We start from the raw sequence: 21,635 nt of genomic DNA, 5'->3' as shown, positions 1-21,635 counted from the left end.
CTAAGAAGAGTAAGATAGACGTACGTACCTGGTATGTTTTATAGAAGAAAAGGCTAAAGTTGGTGAAAACCACCCACAGTTTCTGCCACCCATTGCTGGTCTTGAATTTACGAAGGAGGTAGCCACTCAGCTGGTTCTGAAAAGATCATATATATGAAATTAGACATATTAAAAACAAAAAAAAGAACAGAATGTTTTCATATTTTGAACACCAAAACTCTCCATATCTTTTAACTCACTCAATCCTAGAGATTTTTGGTACTTTTCAAAATTGGAAAAAAATGTATTAAAATGAGCATGTACATAGAAAGTTTTATTCAACTATCATTAAAATGTAAAAACTAAAAACATTAGCTTTGATATCACGCCTATAATTTGTCTAAAAAATGTAATAAATAGGCATGGGGTAAACTACGGATATAGTCGGTGTTTGGGTTGAGTGAGTTAATACACAGATCCTCAAGAGAATTTGATATCTCTTGACTTTTCTTGAAATTGAACACAGAAAAAGACCTTTTGGCACAACCTCATACATGCTGGTGTTGGGTTCTCACATACGTCACTTTACACATCCACACATCACTACACACTTATAATCAAGACCATTTGGTGAACCCTTCATACCTACACTGGTATTCCTGTGCTATTACAAATGCATGGTTGTGTTGGATTTTTACACACATCCATACATCACCTCACACTTACCATTTGGTGATACCCCATGCTAACACTTGTATTTGGGGCAGCGTGGTTCAGTGGTGGTATGGTTTTTGCTTCATACCCGAAAGGTACAGAGTTTAATCACCCTCTGCTGCGCTGTGTGGCCTTGAGCAAGTCACCTCACCCTAGCTCAATTTGCAGCGCTGTAATGCGGCTGACGCCTGGGTTATTCCAGTTTTCCCTTGGAATGGACTCTAAAGACAAATTTCCCCTATAGGGATGAATGAAAGTAATTTTATTTATTTATCTTTATTTATTCTTGTGACAGCACACATGCATGGTGTGTTGGTTCTTACACACATCACTACACACTACAAACTTACCCTCAAGGCCATTTGGTGATCCCTCATACTAACACTGGTATTCCTATGCCAGCACACATGCATGGTGGTGTTGGATTCTTACACACATCACTACACACTACACACTTACCCTCAAGGCCATTTGGTGATCCCTCATACTAACACTGGTATTCCTATGCCAGCACACATGCATGGTGGTGTTGGCGCGGTGCTGTGTTGGTTTCTCACTCGGGGACTGGTCTCCACTCTCTCCATTCTCTACAGCGCCGGCACCAACATTCTCTGATGAACCTGTCAGATTGAATTATGGGATATTTATGAGATCCTGTCAGTCAGCATAAGAATTACAACATGCATCCAGCTCTAATTGTGGAAGAATAAGATGTAATTTCACTTCCATATATATTTCTTTAAATTTTTAATTGAGCTTTTATATAGAGCAATATCCACTAAATGTGCTCAAAGCGCTTTACAAGGGGTCCCTGACCAACAGCAATGCTTAACATTTAGGACAGGACATGATGCCTGTTAGGCGGTATTACAATTCGTTTTCGGACAGAGACAACGCTGTTTACGGCCAGGGACTCTTTTTACACCTGAATACAGTGAAAGAATGAGAGTAAAGAGCCTTTTTCAAGGACTCAACTATGCGCCGAGCGAGGCTCGAACCCAGGACCTTCCGATCCTAAAACGAGTGCCTTACCATTAGAGAATGATTTTAGCCGCATTTATGAGATCCAGTCAGTCATCAAAAGAATTAAAATATGCATCCAGCTCTAATTGTGGAAAAATAAGATGTAATTTCACTTCTATATTATTTAACACAAGTGCAACATGATCTATCGCATTTGTACGTTTAGAATTCAACGTCAATGTCAATAGGTTTTTGTCAATGCTGGACTCCAACCAGAATACATCATATCATGTCATGTCCCGTCCTACATGTTAAATGTTGCTCTGGACCAGCGACCCCTTGTAAAGCCCTTTGAGCACATTTAGTGGATATTGCGCTATATAAAGCTCATTTTTTTTAAAAAGCTCAATATCAAAAAACCATTCTCTAAAAGGTGAGTGTTTAGTGTTAGAGATACTAAACTCCTAGGATTACCAATGCTACAAGCTGTGGATTGTAAAAAGTAATGTCAAAAAATGAATATAACAGCTTTGATAAAGATTTAAAATACCAAGCACGGAACGTTTCGGGCTCAAAACCCTTCTTCGGCCAATAATAAAAACATTCTTACATCACTTAAAAAATCAAGACAGACATATTAAAAGTATTTGGCACGTAATGTATTGTCGGCTAGTCGATATGTCTCGAAACGTACAGCAACAACAACAACAACAATAACAGTGATACGTACTGGCGCTAGATTTAAGACTGGGGTACTGCAATTTGTCAGCTCCCATCGTCTTCATGTTAGTTACCGCTTCGTTGATGTCTTCTATCCATTTGTCTTTCTCCTCTTGAGAGCTGGGGATGAAGAATAAAAAATAAGGATGAAACTGTTTATAAGGCAAATCAAATGAGGAATGTCCACAAAGAGAGAGAAAAAAAAAATTGAGCATTTATAAAGGAACTAAACCTTCCTTCTCAACAAGATGTATTGAGTCAAAGAGGCGAATGCAGTTCTGTAACTGGAGCCAAAAATTCATATTTTTACGGATTTTTCGTAGTACTAGGCAAATCGACTGCTCTGTAATGGCCCTTGAGTGTGAAGAATGGCGTTCCATGACATTTAACCTACTCTGTAGGGAGACAGAACTCTGGTAAGGTAAGGTAATGGCCCTTGAGTGTGAAGAATGGCGCTCCATGACATTTAACCTACTCTGTAGGGAGACAGAACTCTGGTAAGGTAAGGTAATGGCCCTTGATTGTGAAGGATGGAGTTCCATGACATTTAACCCACTCTGTAGGGAGACGGAACTCTGGTAAAGTAAGGTAATGGCCCCTGAGTGTGAAGGATGGAGTTCCATGACATTCAACCTATGTAGGGAGACGGAACTCTGGTAAGGTAAGGTAATGGCCCCCGAGTGTGAAGAATGGCGTTCCATGACATTTAACCTACTCTGTAGGGAGACAGAACTCCGGTAAGGTAAGGTTTGGAAAGTGAAAAAATAATTTCACGAAGGATGTGTGAAAATACACTGGGATGTGTTCAGACACGGCAAGTCTAAAAAGTGTCGCTTAGCCTTGGCAACATATCCATCGTTAATATAAACGGCCCATGAGCTATGCGTAGCACTGTGGAACGTTCCTAATTAGTTTATGGCTACGATTCATGAATTCTTTCTTTCTTCATTTCTTTCTTTCCTTTTTTAAAATATTTGAATTTGACGAATTGACTGATTTCAGTTAATTGACTGAGAATTTACAGGTCTAAATAATGTGCCACAGACAAATGGAGATAAGCAAAATAATAGCCTTTACCTTGCGGCCACTAAGATGTATTTGTTGCCAGCATAGATGGCAAAGCTGAACTGGACGGCCGACTTGCCAGGGTCAGTCTCCTCTACCTGGAACAATAAATATAAGTAAAATAAATTAAACTCCCTTTATTCATCAATCCCATAGGGGAAATTTGTCTCGAGGGTCTTATTCCACTGGAAGACTGGATGGAATAACCCAGGCATTAGCCGCAGTGCAGCACTTGCAAATTGAGCTAGGGCGAGACGATTTGCGCAGCAGCAGGTGATCGAACTCGGTACCATTCAGGTGTACGAAGCAAAGACCGTACCGCTAAGCCACGCTGCCCCAATTATAGTAAGAATAAGATCATGTCGTGTTAATAAATGTAAGAACTTGAGCATTGGTATAGCGTAATATCTACTAAACGTGCTTAACAATTAACAAATAGGTGAGACATGATACATTAACTCACTCAACCTTAATACTGACTATATCCGTAGTTTACCCGGGTTACTTTTACCCCATGTCTATTTATTACATTTTTCTCAGACAAATTATAGGCGTAGTATCAAAGATAATGTTTTTAGTTTTTACATTTTAAGTTGAATAAAACTATATATGTACATGCTCATTTTTATTACATTGTTTTCCAATTTTTGAAAAGTAACAAAAATCTCTAGGATTGAGTGAGTTAATGGCGATATTAAAAATTGTTTTGACAGCGACAGACAGCGCTGTTAATGGCTAGGTACTCATTTTACACCTGAGAAAAGGTGCCAGTATGTGAGTAAAAGAGCCTTTTTCAACGACTCAATTTTGTGACCCTTATAGATAGTTCGAAGATGACGTCACTCAGGTCTTTGTTATTGTTTTTTGCCATCCGCGTTTATGAGTAATGCTCACTGAACTGTATTAACCCGACTATAAACGTTCATGGATACACACAGTTTTGTGTGTTGGTCCGTTATACTTCCGGATGGCAATGTTATGAACTTCTTAGCCAAGCGCATACTATCTATAGTGTGGAACTCGAACCATAGGACTTATCGCTCTAAAGGAGAGTGTCATACTAAAAGTCCACAAAGCTGCAAAAAAAAGGTCGTAATAGATGAAATGATAAGTATCTCACACGCCAATGGAACTGCTTGCATCCCAGATAGTGTCCGTCTTTTCTTCAGCATTTAAAAAAAAAAAATCAAAATAAAGTGAGGATTTATATAGTGCAATATCCACTAAACGTGCTCAAAACGCTTCACAAGGGAACTCTAGCCAACAGCAACACATAACATGCAGGATGAGACAAAAAACCTGTAAGGTTTAATTTGGCCGAGAAAAAAGCTATTATTAGCAGGGTACTCATTTTACACCTGAGTATGGAGCAAATATGTTCTTATCCGATACACTAAAATAATGTGACAGTGACATTGAGAACAGCAAGTTACCGAAAGACCATAAAATTTTGGTCCAGTCCTCCAGGAATACAACAATAATACGTTTTGACCATTTGGATGGTAGAAAAAACTTGAGCTTTTATATAGCGCAATATCCACTTAATGTGCTCAAAGCGCTTTACAAGGGGTCCCTGACCAGGTAACATGTAGAACGAGACATGACATGACACCTGTTAGGCGAGAATACATTTTTCTCCAACAGAGACAACACTGTTAATGGTCAGGCACTCATTTTACACCTGAGTACGGCGAGAGAATGTGAGTAAAAAGCCTTTTCCGAGGACTCAACTATGCGCCGAGCGAAGCTCGAACTCAGGACCTTCCGATCCGAGAGCGAGGCTCGAACTCAGGACCTTCCTATCCGAAAGCCAGTGTCATACCACTGGACCACATAGCCGCATTGGCAGAAAATACTTACACTTCCTATCATCCAACTAATAGGTGAACTTTGAACTGTAACAAGGACAAAAATACACTTTGACCTTTTGGATGGTAGAAAATACGTACACTTACTGTCATCCCCCTAAGAGGTGAACTTTGAACTGTAACAAGGACAAAAATACATTTTGACCATTTGGATGGTAGAAAATACGTACACTTACTGTCATCCCCCTAAGAGGTAACTGTCCGTGAACTTTGAACTGTAACAAGGACGCCGATGTCCTGCTGGTGTACACCAACATGTCAGAAAACTAGAATAGGGAAAAAGAGGAAATGAAGAGTTTCAACAGATTTTAAACGAAAAAAAATAAAAAATAAAAAATTTTAAAAAAATTTAAAAATATATATATATATATATTATACAGCATATATACAAAAAATTTCCATGGTTTTACTTTGTGTGTTGCACTGTCTAGAGAGACAAGAGAGAGAAATACACTGGTGTACCTAAGTAGGAAAGTGAGTGGAGCAGGCACTTATGTTGATAACAACAAGAGATGAAGTGAGTAGGAAAGTGTCAGAAGACAATAGAGAAGAAAAAAAATGTTATTCTCTATTGTCTTCTGGCACTTTCCTACTCACTTCATCTCTTGTTGTACCTAAGTAGAGAGTCTAAGCAGACGAAGTAGAGATAAAATACAAGAAAAAATAAATCCCCCAATTTTTGTTTTCTTGAAATATTCTTCCTTGTTTTGTCTGGGACTGTTTCATACAATCTTTTTCAGACCTTTATCTTGCACTATCTATCAGTGCAGATGGTGCCAAAAACTGAAAAGGGAGGAAAATTTTGAATGATTGCCTTTAAGCCCCATTATTTTTACAGCCTTCCCCCCCCCCCCCCTCCTCTACACACACACACACATTTTAGAGCATTTGAAATGATAAAATATCATTGATACTCTAGCTAACTTCTAGAGAGTGGGAAACTGCACCTATTTGTTCCACCACACATCAAATCTCTCACTGCCAGTACATTTGATCGAGGGAAATATAACTTTTTAAAAAAAGAGGAAATTCCTCCTCTGACTCAAAAATCGCGGATTTCCGAGGATCCCAGGAAAACCATCAGCATTGTTTCATACAATCTTTTTCAGACCTTTATCTTGCACAATCTATACAACAATTTCATCATTTCCAAGCAGGCAAAATAAAATAAAATTTCATTTCATTTCAATACAGTACAAGATATCTGTTGGACACTTTTTATTACGTATACGATTATTGATTAAAGGAAGTTGTAGTCGTAGTCAACTTACAAGGAAAAACATTCGTTGTTGGTATCCTTTCCTAGAAAACTTTTGTAGACATCCTTCTCGGATGAAATCCTGAGGAATAGAGTTTTAAATTTTTTTTTATAAATAATAATAAATAATAATAATAATAATAATAATAATAATAATAATAATAATAATAATAATAATAATAATAATAATAATAATAATAATAATAATAATAATAACAATTTAATTCTCTCGAATCGTCGCCTAGGCATTCCACGAAGGAATACATATATAATTAATCAAACAAGATGTTTGATGTCAACATGGAATCACCCATGTTGTCCAAGTGAGCAAATTGGGGGTTAATAATCTTGCCCAAGGAAAAAAAGCGAAAGTGCCTGAAGCGGAGCTCGAACCCAGGACCTTCCGGGTCACAGTGGAATGCCTTAACCATTCGGCCACTTCGCCCCCCAATAATAATAATAATAATAATAATAATAATAATAATAATAATAATAATAATAATAATAATAATAATAATACATCTACGTGTTTTTAATATGAATGGGAAATCCCACTTACAATTGTAATGCTATTATTACAGCATTGTAGTCCTTCCGAGCCATTAGGCTCATGGAGCCGGAGTTATCCCAGTTTCTAAAGCATGAAACGGTTGAAAGCAATTGCTTGCTTCCCTTAGGATAGGACAATGGTGTATCACAAAGTACTTTCAAACAGACCCAGCTACCCAATCTTTGCTGGTTTAAGGGACAGAGGTCAGAATAAAACACCTCGACTTCACCTGGGATCGATCTCAGTCCCTCTGTGTATGAAGTGAGTGCTCTACCAACTGAGCTAACCGAACTTCCATGATTCTAGCATAGAATGAAACACTAATGATGGATTGTTGGCTTTTTGTAATGTTTCATTCATTGTGTTTTGTTTACAAAATGGAAACCTGAAACATGAACACCATCATGTCTTCCTTTGTGCGGCTATGTGGTCTTGTGGTACGACACTCGCTTTCGGATTGGAAGGTCCTGGGTTCGAGCCTCGCTCGGCGTATAGTCGAGTCCTTAGAATAGGCTCTTTACTCACATTCTCTCACCGCATTCAGGTGTAAAATGAGTACCTGACCGTTAACAACCTTTTCTCTGTCACAAAAAAATATTGTAATATCGCCTAACAGGAGACATGACTTATCCTACATCTTAAGTGTTGCTGTTGGCCTGGGACCCCTTGTAAAGAACTTTGAGCACGTTTAGTGGATATTGAGCTATATAAAAGCTCAACTTTTTATATAAAATCTCAACTTCCTAAGTTAAATAGAAGCTTCAATTCCAATTGACTATTGTTATTTCTTTTTTTTTTTTTAAACTGATAACATTTTGTATGACTATAAAATGTGACCCTTAGCCTCAAAACGGTATTAAGTCGGGTTGGTCAAGATGTTGAAAATTCAATTTATAGCCAGAAATATCAGACTTGTGTTGAGTTTATACGAGTTATTGAGGAGAATGGCAATCATATTTTAGGGTGCTGATGCCAACAATTTATACTTTTGACCAGTTTAACATTAAATTCGGCTTTTAAGCATTTGGTTCGTTCCGACATAATACCGTTTTGAGACGATGGGTCACAAATGTATGTCTGAAATAACGTTACTCACCCGGTCTAAATGAACCAAATTGTCCAGGCCTAACAAATCTCTCTGTAACTCCATCAATTTCTGTAAGTTTTTCTGTGTGAAGAGAGAAAAAGAAGAAGAAGAAAAAAAGTTAATTACTTTTTCAAAACTTACAGTATAATGTAGAAAGTGTATGTAGTATCTACCAATGCAATTTTTTTTTTAATTACTAAGAAATAAATAAATCAACATATTAATAAAATACAATAATAAATAAATAAATAAATAGATGAATTAATAAATAAAGTATACATAAATATATAGATAATAATTTTTAAAAAAAATAAAACTACATAGAAAGAAAGAAAGAAAGAAAGAAAGAAAGAAAGAAAGAAAGAAAGAAAGAAAGAAATAGATAAATAAATAAATAAATAAATAAATAAATAAATAAATAAATAAATAAATAAATAAATAAATAAATAAGTAATAAACTTTTTTTTAAAATACATACATGTATAAATACTAATTAACTAAAACAAAATGAAAGAAAATAAGGATGACATAATTCTAAAATAAAATAAAAATTTCTTTAATTCATCAGCACGATGGCTTTTTAATTTTCATTCCTTAAGAATTCTAAATCCCCTCGAAATATCAATGATTGAATTTCTTTTTTCATCCGTTTGTTATTCTTTTCTTATCTTATCTTATCTTATCTTACTAAAGGCTTAATATAGGAATTATCCTTTAAATGCCTTATACAATAGTTTATAATTACAGAATCTCATACAGCTTGCATTGTATCTTTCACAGACAGTTTTACACAACTTTGAATGTCAGGGAAAATGTATCAATACGGCAATGTAAAATCGAAGAAAAAAAACTGTGATAGAATACTGGGAATCTTTTTTTTTTTTCCAACTTACCAACTTATTGAATCTGTCCTTGACAGCGTTGACAATTTCCGCAATTCGACACAAAGCCTCTGTGTGATGAGAGAACACATAAAAAAGTACAGGGTGGATTCAATCCCAAATAAGGGAGTGGTGGAACCATTTCACTAGTAGTAATTCGAAAATTAACAGTCGAACGTGAACTGACAGTCAAGACGTGATTCTTCATTTGTAACCCAATTCGGAATTGGGGTACGAGGTAGAGTTACAAGTATATTTATCAGCGGCAGACATGAACACAATATGTGTGGCTGGTTGAGAAAACCCGGAAAGAGATTTCATAAATTGATTTATGTATGCAGTGGTGTAGAGACCACATCTTTCTGATCATTTACCACTTTATATTTTCTTTTTATGTATATTAGAACATAAGTTATGAATTTTTTTTTTCTGAATAAAATTTGTTGCTATGGGAAAATCATTATCTTCGATATTATCAGTGCTGATGGTGACAAAAAGTGAAAAAGTAGGAAAATGCTGAACGATTGCCTTTAAGCCCCATTTTTACTACACTAAACCCCACTTTTAGAGCAATTGAGATGATAAGACTATCATTGATACTCTAGCTAACTTCTGGAGAGTGGGAAACTGCACCTGTGTGTTCCACCACACATCAACTCTCTCATTACTAGCACATTGTTTCGTGAAACAACTGTTGGCTATCCCAGCATACAATTTACCTAGTTTCTATTCAAACTAGCCACTAGTAAACAAACGACTGCCACTTTTCTCACCTTTACTGTCCTCCAAGTCGTGGTGATTGATGGTGTAATGCTTGACTAGGCCTGTCGTGGAAGAAACAAAAATAAATAAATAAATAAATAAAATAAAATAAAATAAAATTCCCTTTTTATTCATCCCATAGGGGAAATTTGTCTTTAGGGTCTATTCCAAGGGAAGACTGGAAAAACCCAGGCATCAGCCGCAAATTAAGCTAAGGCGAGGTGACTTGCCCAAGATTTATTATGTGATTTATTATGTGGTCTTGCAGTATGACACTCGCTTTCCGATCGGAAGGTCCTGGGTTTGAGACTTGCTCTGCACATAGTTGAGTCCTTGGAAAAGACTCTTTACTCACATTCTCTCACTGTACTCAGGTGTAAAATGAATACCTGGTCGTTAACAGCGTTGTCTCTGAGAAAAAAAAATTGTAATATCGCCTGACAGGCGTCATGTCTAATTCTACATGTTACATGTTGTTGTTGGTCAGGGATCCCTTGTAAAGCACTTTGAGCATGATTAGTGGAAATTGTGCTATATAAAAGCCCAATTTTTTTTTTAATTTAGAAATTAAATTCATGTATAAGATATTGAAAGGATATTTTATCCTAGTTATCCTTTTTCGAAGATAAGATATGTACATTGCTTTTTACTTGAAATACCAGAATGACACCACACCCACCCCCCCGCCCACACCCACCTCCACACCTACACCCACCCCACCCCCCACACCCATAGCTGCCAACCCAGCAAGCTTATTAAGAGGGAGTTTTGGTCAGAAAATCAGGAGAGATTCAGAAAAAAATCAGGGAGAAACATACTCGACCTTACGCTGTGACTGACTGATTGAAACTGACTTGTTTCCTTCTTTTGAATGCTTATGAGTACCGTACTCTCAATCTGAATAATTTAATTACAATCGATATCAGCCATGTAGAGCTATTTAACTTCACTAAAAAGAACGGATTCGGTATCGGCCTTTCCGATTATAAATCTACCACAATACCAAACGACTAAAACTCACTTCCGTTTACAAAATGGAGGACTGGAATTTCACATACGTTACCGAAAGAACCGAAAAGACCCGCATGGTAGGCTAACATGGGTTCTAGGCCTGGGCCTACAGTCAGGCTACTGCACGATAATGCAGGAGATTGGTGTAACGGGCGGGAGTGCGGAAGAAGAACTAAAAATGCGGGAGTCTCCCGCAATTTCCGGTAGGATTGGCAGCTATGCACACCTACACCAGGGTTGCCAGATTAATTTCAGACTGGATTTTAAAAATCTGCCAAATACCACAAAAATCTGCCAAACCGTACTATTTATAGTACCCCCTATGAAAACTCATCAGTTTTGTTAAACAAAAAATTCTCAAGGCCGATGTCATAATTTTATTTTTTCATTTCCCAAGTTTAAAAAATCACTAATACATAAAAATGTCCATGGAAAATGTGGAGTAGACCTATACATTCATCCCTAGGCCTCGGAAAATAAAATCTGCAAAACTGCCAAACCGATTTTTCTCTGCCAGACGACTTCAAATTCTGCCAAAAAAAAGGACATTTGGCAGAAAATCTGCCAAATTGGCAACCCTGCACACCCCCCAAACCCACCCATTCCCTGCTTTTCCACTTCGACTTACGTTCAAGAATGAGTTTGAAATGCAAGAGGCGTTGTCCAGGCCTGAGGAAGAAGGTGTTGAGAGGTAGATAGCACACCTTCTGGGCCTCGAAGCCCCGACACAGGTCCTCTAACGGGCGGTTCTTCTTCATCTTCTGGTCTATCTCAGTCAGGAGCTCTTCAAGATGATCAAAGTAACTCAGATACAACTGAGAGAGAGAAAGAAAAACAAACAAAAAAAAAGGGGGGGGGGGGGATGACATTATAAAAAACATAACATAATACAGTGCATGTGCGGCTATGTGGTCTAGTGGTATGACACTCGCTTTCTGATCGGAAGGTCCTGGGTTCGAGCCTCACTCTGCGCATAGTTGAGTCCTTGGAAAAGGCTCTTTACTCACATTCTCTCACCGTACTCAGGTGTAAAATGAGTATCTGGCCGTTAACAGCGTTGTCTTTGTCCGAAAAATTGTAATATCGCCTGACAGGCGTCATGTCCCGTCCTACATGTTAAATGTTGCTGTTGACCAGGGACCCCTTGTAAAGCGCTTTGAGCACATGTTAGTGGATATTGCGCTATATAAAAGCTCAATTTTTTTTTAATAACAGAGAGATGATTTACAAGACAAATAATATAATCTCCCAAAACTCCAACTATACAATTGATTGTTTCCCTCCCAGCCAGGGCCAGGACAAAAGCAAGTAATCTCATTCCAAGACAAAGACAGAAAGCATGTTGGAAGAGATGATATTGAGGAAAATATAAAAACACAAACTTGAACCTGACACATGTTCAAAATAATGGGACTCACTGACACAATAGGATTCAATAGTCTGATGTCACGTCCACCCGCCCAGCAACGAGCAGCTTGGTTCTAAACAAAGAAAATCAGTACTTTTTATTCTTCATGCTGGTGGCTAGAACTTTTTCACATGTCATGTCATCATAATGGCAAAACATGATCAGATTTATGTTTTTCTTCTCTGGATACGCGTTTATGCTCGTCGGAGAAGAAGTATTTCACTGTTCCGATAGTTGAGAACCAGTTACTAAGTTACTATGCGTCATTACGAGGGAAGTGACATCACGACTGTTGAAGCCTATTACCTTATTATTATGTTCCTTGTAGTTATGGGATTTAATAATTATCTTATAATCATAAACTCACAGGAAAATCCTATTATTCTAAAAAAAATAATAAGCATTGAAGTTGAAGCATGCGTAAGCGTAAAAGTAATTTTTTGTATTTTTCCTCAGTTCTCCAGAATAAAATGAAAAAAACTAGAATAATTATTTTTATTTTTTTTTTTAATTTTTGGGTTCTTCCTATTAAATTTATTATTATTATTTTTTTTATTTTTGTTTGTTGGGTTTTTGTTGTTGTTTTTTGTTTTGTTTTTTGCGGTGGGGGTTTTCCTCTTTTTGTTGTTTTTACAATACAAATAATATAATCTCCCAAAACTCTAACTATACATTTGACTGTTTCCCTCCCAGCCAGGGCCAGGACAAAAGCAAGTAATCTCATTCCAAGACAAAGACAGAAAGCAAGTTGGAAAACAGACATAGAGGCATAGAAGACAAAGTAAGTGCCTCCCTGCCCACTATTGGAGGTCAGGAATCCCACTACCCAGATTCTTGTATTGTAATCTCTCTGCGTATGGATGCATGTGTGTGTGTGTACGTGCACATGTGTAATGTGGAATGAGATCCTTTTCTCATTTATTCGGACCCTCTGTTTGGAATGCCTTCTTACCACAAAGCATTCGTGAAAAAGAATCTTTGTCTATTTTTAAACGTTCGCTTAAAACATATCTGTTTCGTCTTTAGTAGATGGTATGAGAAGCAGGATAGGTCTGTCTGGTTTGTGTTGTGTTGAGTGTGTGTGTGCATGTGTGTGTGTGTGTATGTATGTATGCTTGTGTGTGTGAATGAGTATGTTTCAGCCAAAGTAATTTGTAATTTAAGCGCTTAGTTATAGCAGCGTTATATATAAGTTTTCAGCATTATTCAGCATTATGTGCACTCACTTCTTGTATAACGTTGACAGCCCTGAGCACAATGTCACCAATCCTTTGGCATTCCTCCACACTGTGATTTCCCGTCTTGCCTTCCCTGGGGATGGATGACAACAACAACAAATATATTATAACTCTTCTGCCATGAAATCATAAGATATCGTAGCCTAGACACAAACATACACACACACACAAACATACACACAAACACACACACACATACACAAACACACACAAAAACACACACACACATACACACACACACAAACACACACACACAAACACACACACAAACACAAACAAACACACACACACAAACACAAAGCAGCAAAGTTTACCAAGCAGCCATCCTCATCTCCAATTCTTTGAGGAAACTGTAGTGATAGTTGTAGATGGGGTCTAGGTGGGAGAATAGGATTTCTGACATGGTGTTTAGGACTGACGGGTCACAGCTCACGGCATTACGGAACCACTGGGGAACACAATAAAGGATAATAAAAATAATAATGATAATGATAATAATGATAATAACGATAATAATAATAATAATAATATAAGTAATAATAATAATGATAATAATAATAAATAATAATAATAATAAAATAATAAATAATAATAATAATAATAATAATAATAATAATAATAATAATAATAATAATGGTTTGATTTGACTTACCACACAAAGCACTTCCAGGTCCTTCCTGTAAGTTCTCTCCGTCATCAACAACTCTTTGGCTATGTAGTAGGCACGGTCTGAAGGACGACTCTGTAGCAAAGAGGGAGGAGAGAGGGACACAAGTTGTCGTCAACAAAGTATGAAAGAGGAGGTGGGGGGGGGGGGGGGAGAATGGGGGGATGGAGGAGGGGAGGACTCCGGCCAGGGACAGGACAAAACCAAGTAATCTCATTCCAAGACAAAGACAGAAAGCATGTTGGAAAACAGATATAAGGGGATAGAAGACACAGCATGTACGTCCCTGTCCACTATGGGAGGTCAGGAACTCCATCCAGCAAGAGGGAGAGAGGGACACAAAGTTGTCAACAAAGTATGAAAGAGGAGGTGGGGGGGGGGATGGGGGAGGGGTGGAGGATAAATTATGATCCATATTATCACAGTGCTGCCAACCCTAGCTAGCCCCATGTAAATGTGTATACAATGGAAATCCAAAATGAGTAGGATTTTGAAAAAAATGTGTACAATTCTGAAAAAAAAAACGATAATTAGATAGCGCTAAATGTGATGATGGGCAATTATAACATACTAGCAATAATATAATTGATATTTAAATGAATGAATAAGCTTACACTTTATAGACTATATAAATAGCATCCATGTATAAATCTGATATGACCCAGCCAGATAATATTATATTAAACTCACTTCATGTCAGAAACAGTTATAGTGTTTATGTAGTAGACCAAAAAAGTGCATGAATGCTAAAAATGCTTAAATAATAGAAATTTAATTATTCTGTCATCTGCATTTTTTGCGGGGCAAATATCAGGGCGATCCACAAATTTTGGCAAAAAAAAGAAGCGAAAATAAAATAACGAAAAAAAAGGTGTGAAACTTGAGAAATGTTGCAGCTTTGCCTAGAAAACTAGGCCTTTGATGAGTCTGACTGAAAGTGTACGTTTGTGTGTGTGTGTGTGTGATTGTCTGAAAGTTTGGGCGCATAAATCATTTACATTGTGTAAATTAATAAATGTAGCCTCCTCAAATGTAATAAATTGTCTTTTATATATATTTTTTTCTGTATCGCGTGTTAATTTTTATTGAAACGCTTAGTTCTCCTCGGCAAATTTATTGACAAATTTCTTGGCAAATTTTAGGTCCCAATTTGGCAAAAAATGCAGATGACAGATTATTTGTACAATCCTCAGCAAATTGTGTACAATGATTGAAAATACGTAAAAATATTTTTTATGTAAGGTTGGCACCACTGATATTATGTCAAGTAAAACTAGGTGCTTGAAACAGAATATTTACCAACTTAAATGAAACTTTGGGTTCATTTCTCTTTCCTTCAGAAAAAGTGAGTGGAGCGGGCACTTATGTTGATAATAACAAGAAATGAAGTGAGTAGGAAAGTGTCAGAAGACAACAGAGAATAAAAACTTTGCGGCGGTGATGAGGGTCCGAACCCCCGAGACCTTACTGGTATGATAACTCCGGGAGATCGTGACTCTACCATATGAGCGTTGGGTCTTGGATACCTTATACGGTAGAGTCACGATCTCCCAACAAGGTGGAGGTGTCGTACCAGTAAAGTCTAAATTATCATATTAAGATATTGCTAAGCATAGGCATTCCATATATGAAGATTTCAAGGGGAAAAGGGCACATGTCACAATATCAATTTTATGAGTTATACCCCTTTGGATATCGTTTATTTGTCAAATCATAAAATGAAAATATGAATTTACTGAGAGAAAAAAAAAAAAAGAGAGAAAGAGAGAGAGAGAGAGAGAGAGAGAGAGAGAGAGAGAGAGAGAGAGAGAGAGAGAGAGAGAGAGAGAGAGAGAGAGAGAGAGAGAAGACCGAGGAGAGGAGGAGAGGAGAGAGCAGAGAAGACCGAGGGAGAGAGAGAGGCAGAGAGAGAGAGAGAGAGAGAGAGAGAGAGAGAGAGAGAGAGAGAGAGAGAGAGGGGGGGGGCAGGAGAAACAAACCAATATATGGTAAAAGACTTTCAAAATTTCAACTTGTGGGGGTTTTTTTGTTTTTAAACAGTCAATTTGACATGTCTTTTTTCCACCATGGCCTTCATACATATCATAATCTATCAAACAATACGTCAACAAGGTTAACCATTCAAGAACCAGGAACCAATCATGTTCCATTCATGATGTCCTAGTGAGCAATATGGCGGCAGTAATATTTCAAAAGCGGACATATTTATTTCAAATATAAAAGCCATTTGTAATCCAATAAAACATCATGTGACCCACTCACAGGAATTTCAGACACCACTCGGAGGAATTTCCATGCTGAAAGAGGAATGAATTTCTGCACACACACAAAAAAGGAATTGGGATAGTATTTGGCATTGTGTTTATATATTCTATAGTTCTAAATCGATGACGTTTTTAACTCTCTTCTTACCAACCATTTTCAATTTAAAAAGCAACAAGAACCTGCGATTCACAATGCCAAATACCATCCCAATTCCCTTTTCATGTGTGCGGAAATTCCTCTTTCGGCATTGAAATTCCTACGATTGGTGTCTCTAATTCCTGTGATCCAAATTTAAAGTTGGCGTCTCTGTATACATAATAGTGTTGAGCAAAACAAGATTTACAAAATAACACGAAGTATTTGTTAAATATAACAAAGATTTTTCTTTAAATTTTGTGATTTATAAAACAAATCCGAGCTAGAAAAATGCGGTTTGAATAGCAACAAGTGTAATGATTTTCCTACAGTTGGTAGGGATGGGGTTAAGAGAAGGAGACAGCATGGTTCAGCGGTACGGTCTTTACTTCGTACCGGAAAGGTACCGAGTTTGATCATCCGCCACTGCGCTGTGTGGCCTTGAGCAAGTCACCACCTCGCCCAAGCTCAATTTGAGGCCCTGCACTGCGGCTGACGCCTGGGTTATTCCAGTCTTCCCTTGGAATAGACCATGGAGACAAATTTCCCCTATGGGATGAATAACGGGAAAATTATTTAATAGTATTACTTTCACTATTCGTACGAGCTTCAAACTAAAGCTTGGCATTATTCCAGATTGTTTTCACTGTGCAAGATTTGATTCTGCATAGATACATTGATATAGGTTGAATTGACACCAGATGATAAAAAATAAGTTTTGACGTAAGCGAGAAATTTTTTATGTATAACGATTCTTTCTGTACCAGTAGAACATCTGATCACTTACTCGTCCCCTGCGTCGATGTTCGTCTTCTGTGTTATCCTGGCCAGACAAAAGACTTCCATCACTCATGACCACACGGCCACTGCTATTGGCCGGACTGGACATGCCACCCTCGCTGACCGCAGCGCTGATCCCACTCACATCTCCGGGGTGTATCGGTGCATCGTCTTCGTCATCTCTCGGAGTGTCGAAGGACATATCCTCGTCTCCAAAAGACATGTTAGGGGTGGCAATGCTACCGGTTCTTGTATGGGCAGCAATGTCATAATTATCATTACTATTATTATTGTTATTATTATTATTATTTGTATGCGAATTATTCGTATTATGTACAACGGGTTTGGCTTTGAGCCCTGTGGAGCTGTCGTTTGATTTTGAAAAATTAATCGAAGATGGCGATCGATTATCATAATTGTTATTGTCATTTTCTTCCACTTCTTCTTCTCCTCCTCCTCCTTCTCCTTCACCTTCTTCATTATCTTCAACACTATATTGATATTCATGGTGATTAAGGTGATGAGGTTGATGATGACGGCCGAGGTGGTTGTGATTATGCGGTAGTTTTCCTACATCACTGCCAATACCATCATTAACATCATCTTCTTCTTCATCATCATCATCCTGTTGTTCCGTTTCTATAATATCCTTGCTGCCAAAGTCTTCGGGTTGGTGATCCATCTCACTCGATTGCTGATGCTGATGCTGATTATTTTGCTCTAACTCAAAATAATGGGGTGGGGGTGGATACTGGTAGGCCTGATAAGGGTGGGGAGGAGGTTGGGAACTATTTAAATTAGAGGCCTCCATTTGGAGACGAGCGGTTTCAATCTCCTCGGAGAGTCTGTTGATGTTGTCGCCCCCTCCGCCGCTGCCGTCTTCGTCTTGAGCATAAAAATGAACGGAAGGATAAGGTGGAGGGGAACCAATGTCGTCAGCTTCCCCCTCGTCATCTCGCTCCAAATCTTCCTCGAAAGGTGGAGGTGGTGGAGGAGGGGAGGGGGATGAAACGGCAGGAGGGGAGGGAGGTGGAGGAGGGAGAGCGTCAATGTCGTCTGACCGGATGGAGTCTTGCCGGTATATGGCCCTGGATGTGCTGTGGGAAGAAACAATGAAAGTAATCAGAAAATGTATCAGTGTGTGTGTGAGAGAGAGAATTAAATTAGTACCTGGATGTTAAAAGCGTTGTCTCTGTCGGAAAAAAATTGTATTATCGCCTAACAGGCGTCATATCTCGTTCTTTATGTTACACGTGTTGCTGTTGGTCAGGGATCCTTTATAAAGCGCTATGAGCAAGTTTAGTGGATATTGCGCTATATAAAAGCTCAACTTTTTTTAAAAAACTAAAAATTGGATTTTTTAAATTTAAAAAGCAATGATCACATGCTATACAGCAGTTTTGTGCATGAAAATATAGCTTCACAATACAGTGTTAAATTCTTTAATATAACAAGTTTTTTGGGGGGGTTTTTTCCAATTTTTTTCGGCTATGTGGTCTTGTGGTATGACACTCGCTTTTGGATCAGAAGGTCCTGGGTTCGAGCCTCGCTCGGCGCATAGTCGAGTCCTTGGGAAAGGAACTCTGTGTCGTCAATTTGGAATTTAATAATGTATTTAATTGTCTTTATTGTTATTGGGGGGTTGTTGTTTTTTGTTTTTAAGGGTTTTACGGCGCTTGCAACACATTAAGGTTATATCAGCGCCAGTAAAAAGGAAGAAAATGGGATAGTAAAAAGTTCTAGACTTACAATTAAAGCACAAAAGAAAAGGTAAGACAAAGGGGAATTGGTTCAAATAGGGATCAGATGTAGATTCCAAGAGCACACCGTCAAAGTACTTAGTTTGAGAAACCTAAAAGTCTCATCCAGACACAAGCACAGGTCACAACTAAGAGGAATACACTCAAATGTTTACCAATCATATAATATAATATGTAAACTAAACATAATACAATGCATAACAGAGAGATGATTTACAAGGAAAAAAATATCATCTCCCAAAACTATAACTATACATTCGACTGTTTCCCTCCCAGCCAAGGAATTCCAGCAAGGGTCAGGACAAAACCAAGTAATCTCGTTCCAAGACAACGACAGGAAACAATTGGAAAACGGGTATGGGGGGGATAGAAGACACAGCATGTACCTCCCTGCCCACTATGGGAGGTCAGGATCCCCACCCGGGGGGGGCGTTTGTTGTTGTTGGTTGAAGAAGGGTTTTGAGTCCGAAACGTCCGTGTATTTTGTTCTTTTTTAAAGCTGTTCTAATCATTTTTATTTATTCCTTGTATCCATTAAAAATGTGACGATTTCCCATGCGGCTATGTGGTCTAGTGGTATGACACTCGCTTTCGGATCGGAAGGCCCTGGGTTCGAGCCTCGCGCTCGGTGCATAGTTGAGTCCTTGGAAAAGGCTCTTTACTCACTTTCTCTCACCGTATTCAGGTGTAAAGTGAGTACCTGGCCGTTAACAGCGTTGTCTTTGTCCGAAAAATTGTAATATCACCTAACAGGCAGCATGTCCCGCCCTACATGTTAAATGTTGCTGTTGACCAGGGACCCCTTGTAAAGCACTTTGAGCACATTTGGTAGGTATTGCGCTATATAAAGCTCAATTTTCTAAATTTTTAGGTGGTAAGGAGAGGGTTAATGTTTTCTTTCTTCCTTTTTTTTTTCACCTGAATTTGGGAGGAGAGAAGCTGGTGCTCTGGTCTTCGACCGATTCTGGAATGTTGTCAATCTCTGGCGTCCTGTCCATGTGAGGACTCGCAAACCTGTTGTTGTCGTTGTTGCCTTTCTCCCTGTCGTGGCCGTGGTGGTGGCGTAAGGCACCAAAGCTTGGTGCTGACACTTTCCGGTCCCAGGCTCGTTGCTCATGGTGGTGATCAGGTGGTATCTGAGAGAACACTGGAAGGATAAGGATAAAGAGAAGACAATGATAAGAATGTTAATAGAAACGGATAGAAAGAAAGAAAGAATAAATTAATTAATTAAAAAAGAAGATTTTTTTTTTTTAATTTTAATTTTAAAACTTGTGTGGATTTTGTAAAATAGAAGAAACAAAGAAAGAAAAAAAATTTAAACGAACTTTTCTAACATCCAGTGCCTTTCCCTATCCTGTTTGTCAATTTTGTCCCATAGTTTTCCCCCCTTCTACTTCTTCGCTGCCCTTAATATAACACGCACACACACATACACACACACACACACTCTCTCTCTCTCTCTCTCTCTCTCTCTCTCTCTCTCTCTCTCTCTCTCTCTCTCTCTCTCTCTCTCTCTCTCTCTCTCTCTGTCCATAGCATCATCTTCCTCCAGGCCCAGTTCTTTCATACCGTCCTTTACCCTATCCAAAATAACAATAACACTACAATCCTTATCCAAAGCTGCCAAGCTATAATGTCAGTAAATTAAAATTAGGAGAAGTCTGTAAGAAATAAAAAAAAAACAAAAATAAATAAATAAATAATAAAAAAATAAAATAAAAATAAAAATTTTTTTAAAAATAATAATAATAAAAAAAAATGTAACAAAAAAAAAAATAAATAAATAAAAATATATATTATATTGTGTGATTATCGGATTTTCCCGTAAAGCGAGAGTGCAAATCCCCTGTCATTCTAATCACAAACCCCATGCCATTCATTCTAATCTGATTCGGAAAAACAATAAGACATCGACAACTGCACATCTCCATGTTCTACAGTTATAATATAACATAATATGCCATAACCAAAACACCTAATAGCCATACTAAAGAATATGTTAAAACATAACTAATTTAGTCAACAAGTAAAAAAAGATCAAGAAAAAACGGGGAATATTAGAATTATGTGAGGATTTAATTATTTCTTTTTCAAGACCCTTTTAAAAAAAAAAAAAGGGGGGGGGGGGTTAAAAAAAAAAGAAAGAAAAAAAAACAAAACAACAACAACAAAAAACAGGAAGGATTCTGGCGAGGAAAACGTGAGTTGGCAGCTCTGTCTATCTCTTTTAGGTGTATTACAATGACTGTGTTGCCAAAGCAAATTCATCCATACATTCTAATATAACCCCCAAGGAGGACTTACCTCACCTTGGAAAAGAATCGTAGGGAGAATGGGAAGAGTTAACACCTGAAAGAGAGAGAGAGAGAGGAGCAGGGGGGAGAGGAGGAGGAGGAGGAGGGGAAGGAGTAAAAGGAGGTGAAGGAAGAGGAGGGAGAGGAGGAGGGGAAGGAAGAGGAGAAAGAGGGATAGGAGGAGGAGGAGAAGGAGAAGGAGAGGAAGAAGAAGAAGAAGATGAAGA

The 21,635-nt window shown here is 37.9% G+C and overlaps 1 protein-coding gene across 1 annotated transcript in view; it reads right to left on the bottom strand.

The window, feature by feature from the left end:
• LOC144980713 (uncharacterized) overlaps positions 1-21,635 on the bottom strand; it is an 81,810-nt gene that overhangs the window by 5,983 nt on the left and 54,192 nt on the right. Inside the window, exons 6-20 of the mRNA XM_078928431.1 lie at positions 20,030-20,258; positions 17,359-18,448; positions 14,157-14,246; positions 13,819-13,952; positions 13,493-13,577; positions 11,487-11,673; positions 9,859-9,909; positions 9,098-9,156; positions 8,214-8,285; positions 6,581-6,649; positions 5,486-5,575; positions 3,454-3,539; positions 2,387-2,496; positions 1,153-1,313; positions 29-136 (exon numbers count right to left, since the gene is read on the bottom strand). Coding sequence (XP_078784557.1) covers positions 29-136; positions 1,153-1,313; positions 2,387-2,496; positions 3,454-3,539; positions 5,486-5,575; positions 6,581-6,649; positions 8,214-8,285; positions 9,098-9,156; positions 9,859-9,909; positions 11,487-11,673; positions 13,493-13,577; positions 13,819-13,952; positions 14,157-14,246; positions 17,359-18,448; positions 20,030-20,258 — 2,621 coding nt within the window. The remainder of the gene's footprint in view (positions 1-28; positions 137-1,152; positions 1,314-2,386; positions 2,497-3,453; positions 3,540-5,485; positions 5,576-6,580; positions 6,650-8,213; positions 8,286-9,097; positions 9,157-9,858; positions 9,910-11,486; positions 11,674-13,492; positions 13,578-13,818; positions 13,953-14,156; positions 14,247-17,358; positions 18,449-20,029; positions 20,259-21,635) is intronic.

This window comes from Berghia stephanieae, chromosome 10 (assembly GCF_034508935.2).
Source record: "Berghia stephanieae isolate SIO BIC M18660-M18661 chromosome 10, UCSD_Bste_1.3, whole genome shotgun sequence".
Taxonomy (NCBI): domain Eukaryota; kingdom Metazoa; phylum Mollusca; class Gastropoda; order Nudibranchia; family Aeolidiidae; genus Berghia; species Berghia stephanieae.
This window is presented reverse-complemented; position numbering and strand designations above follow the sequence as displayed.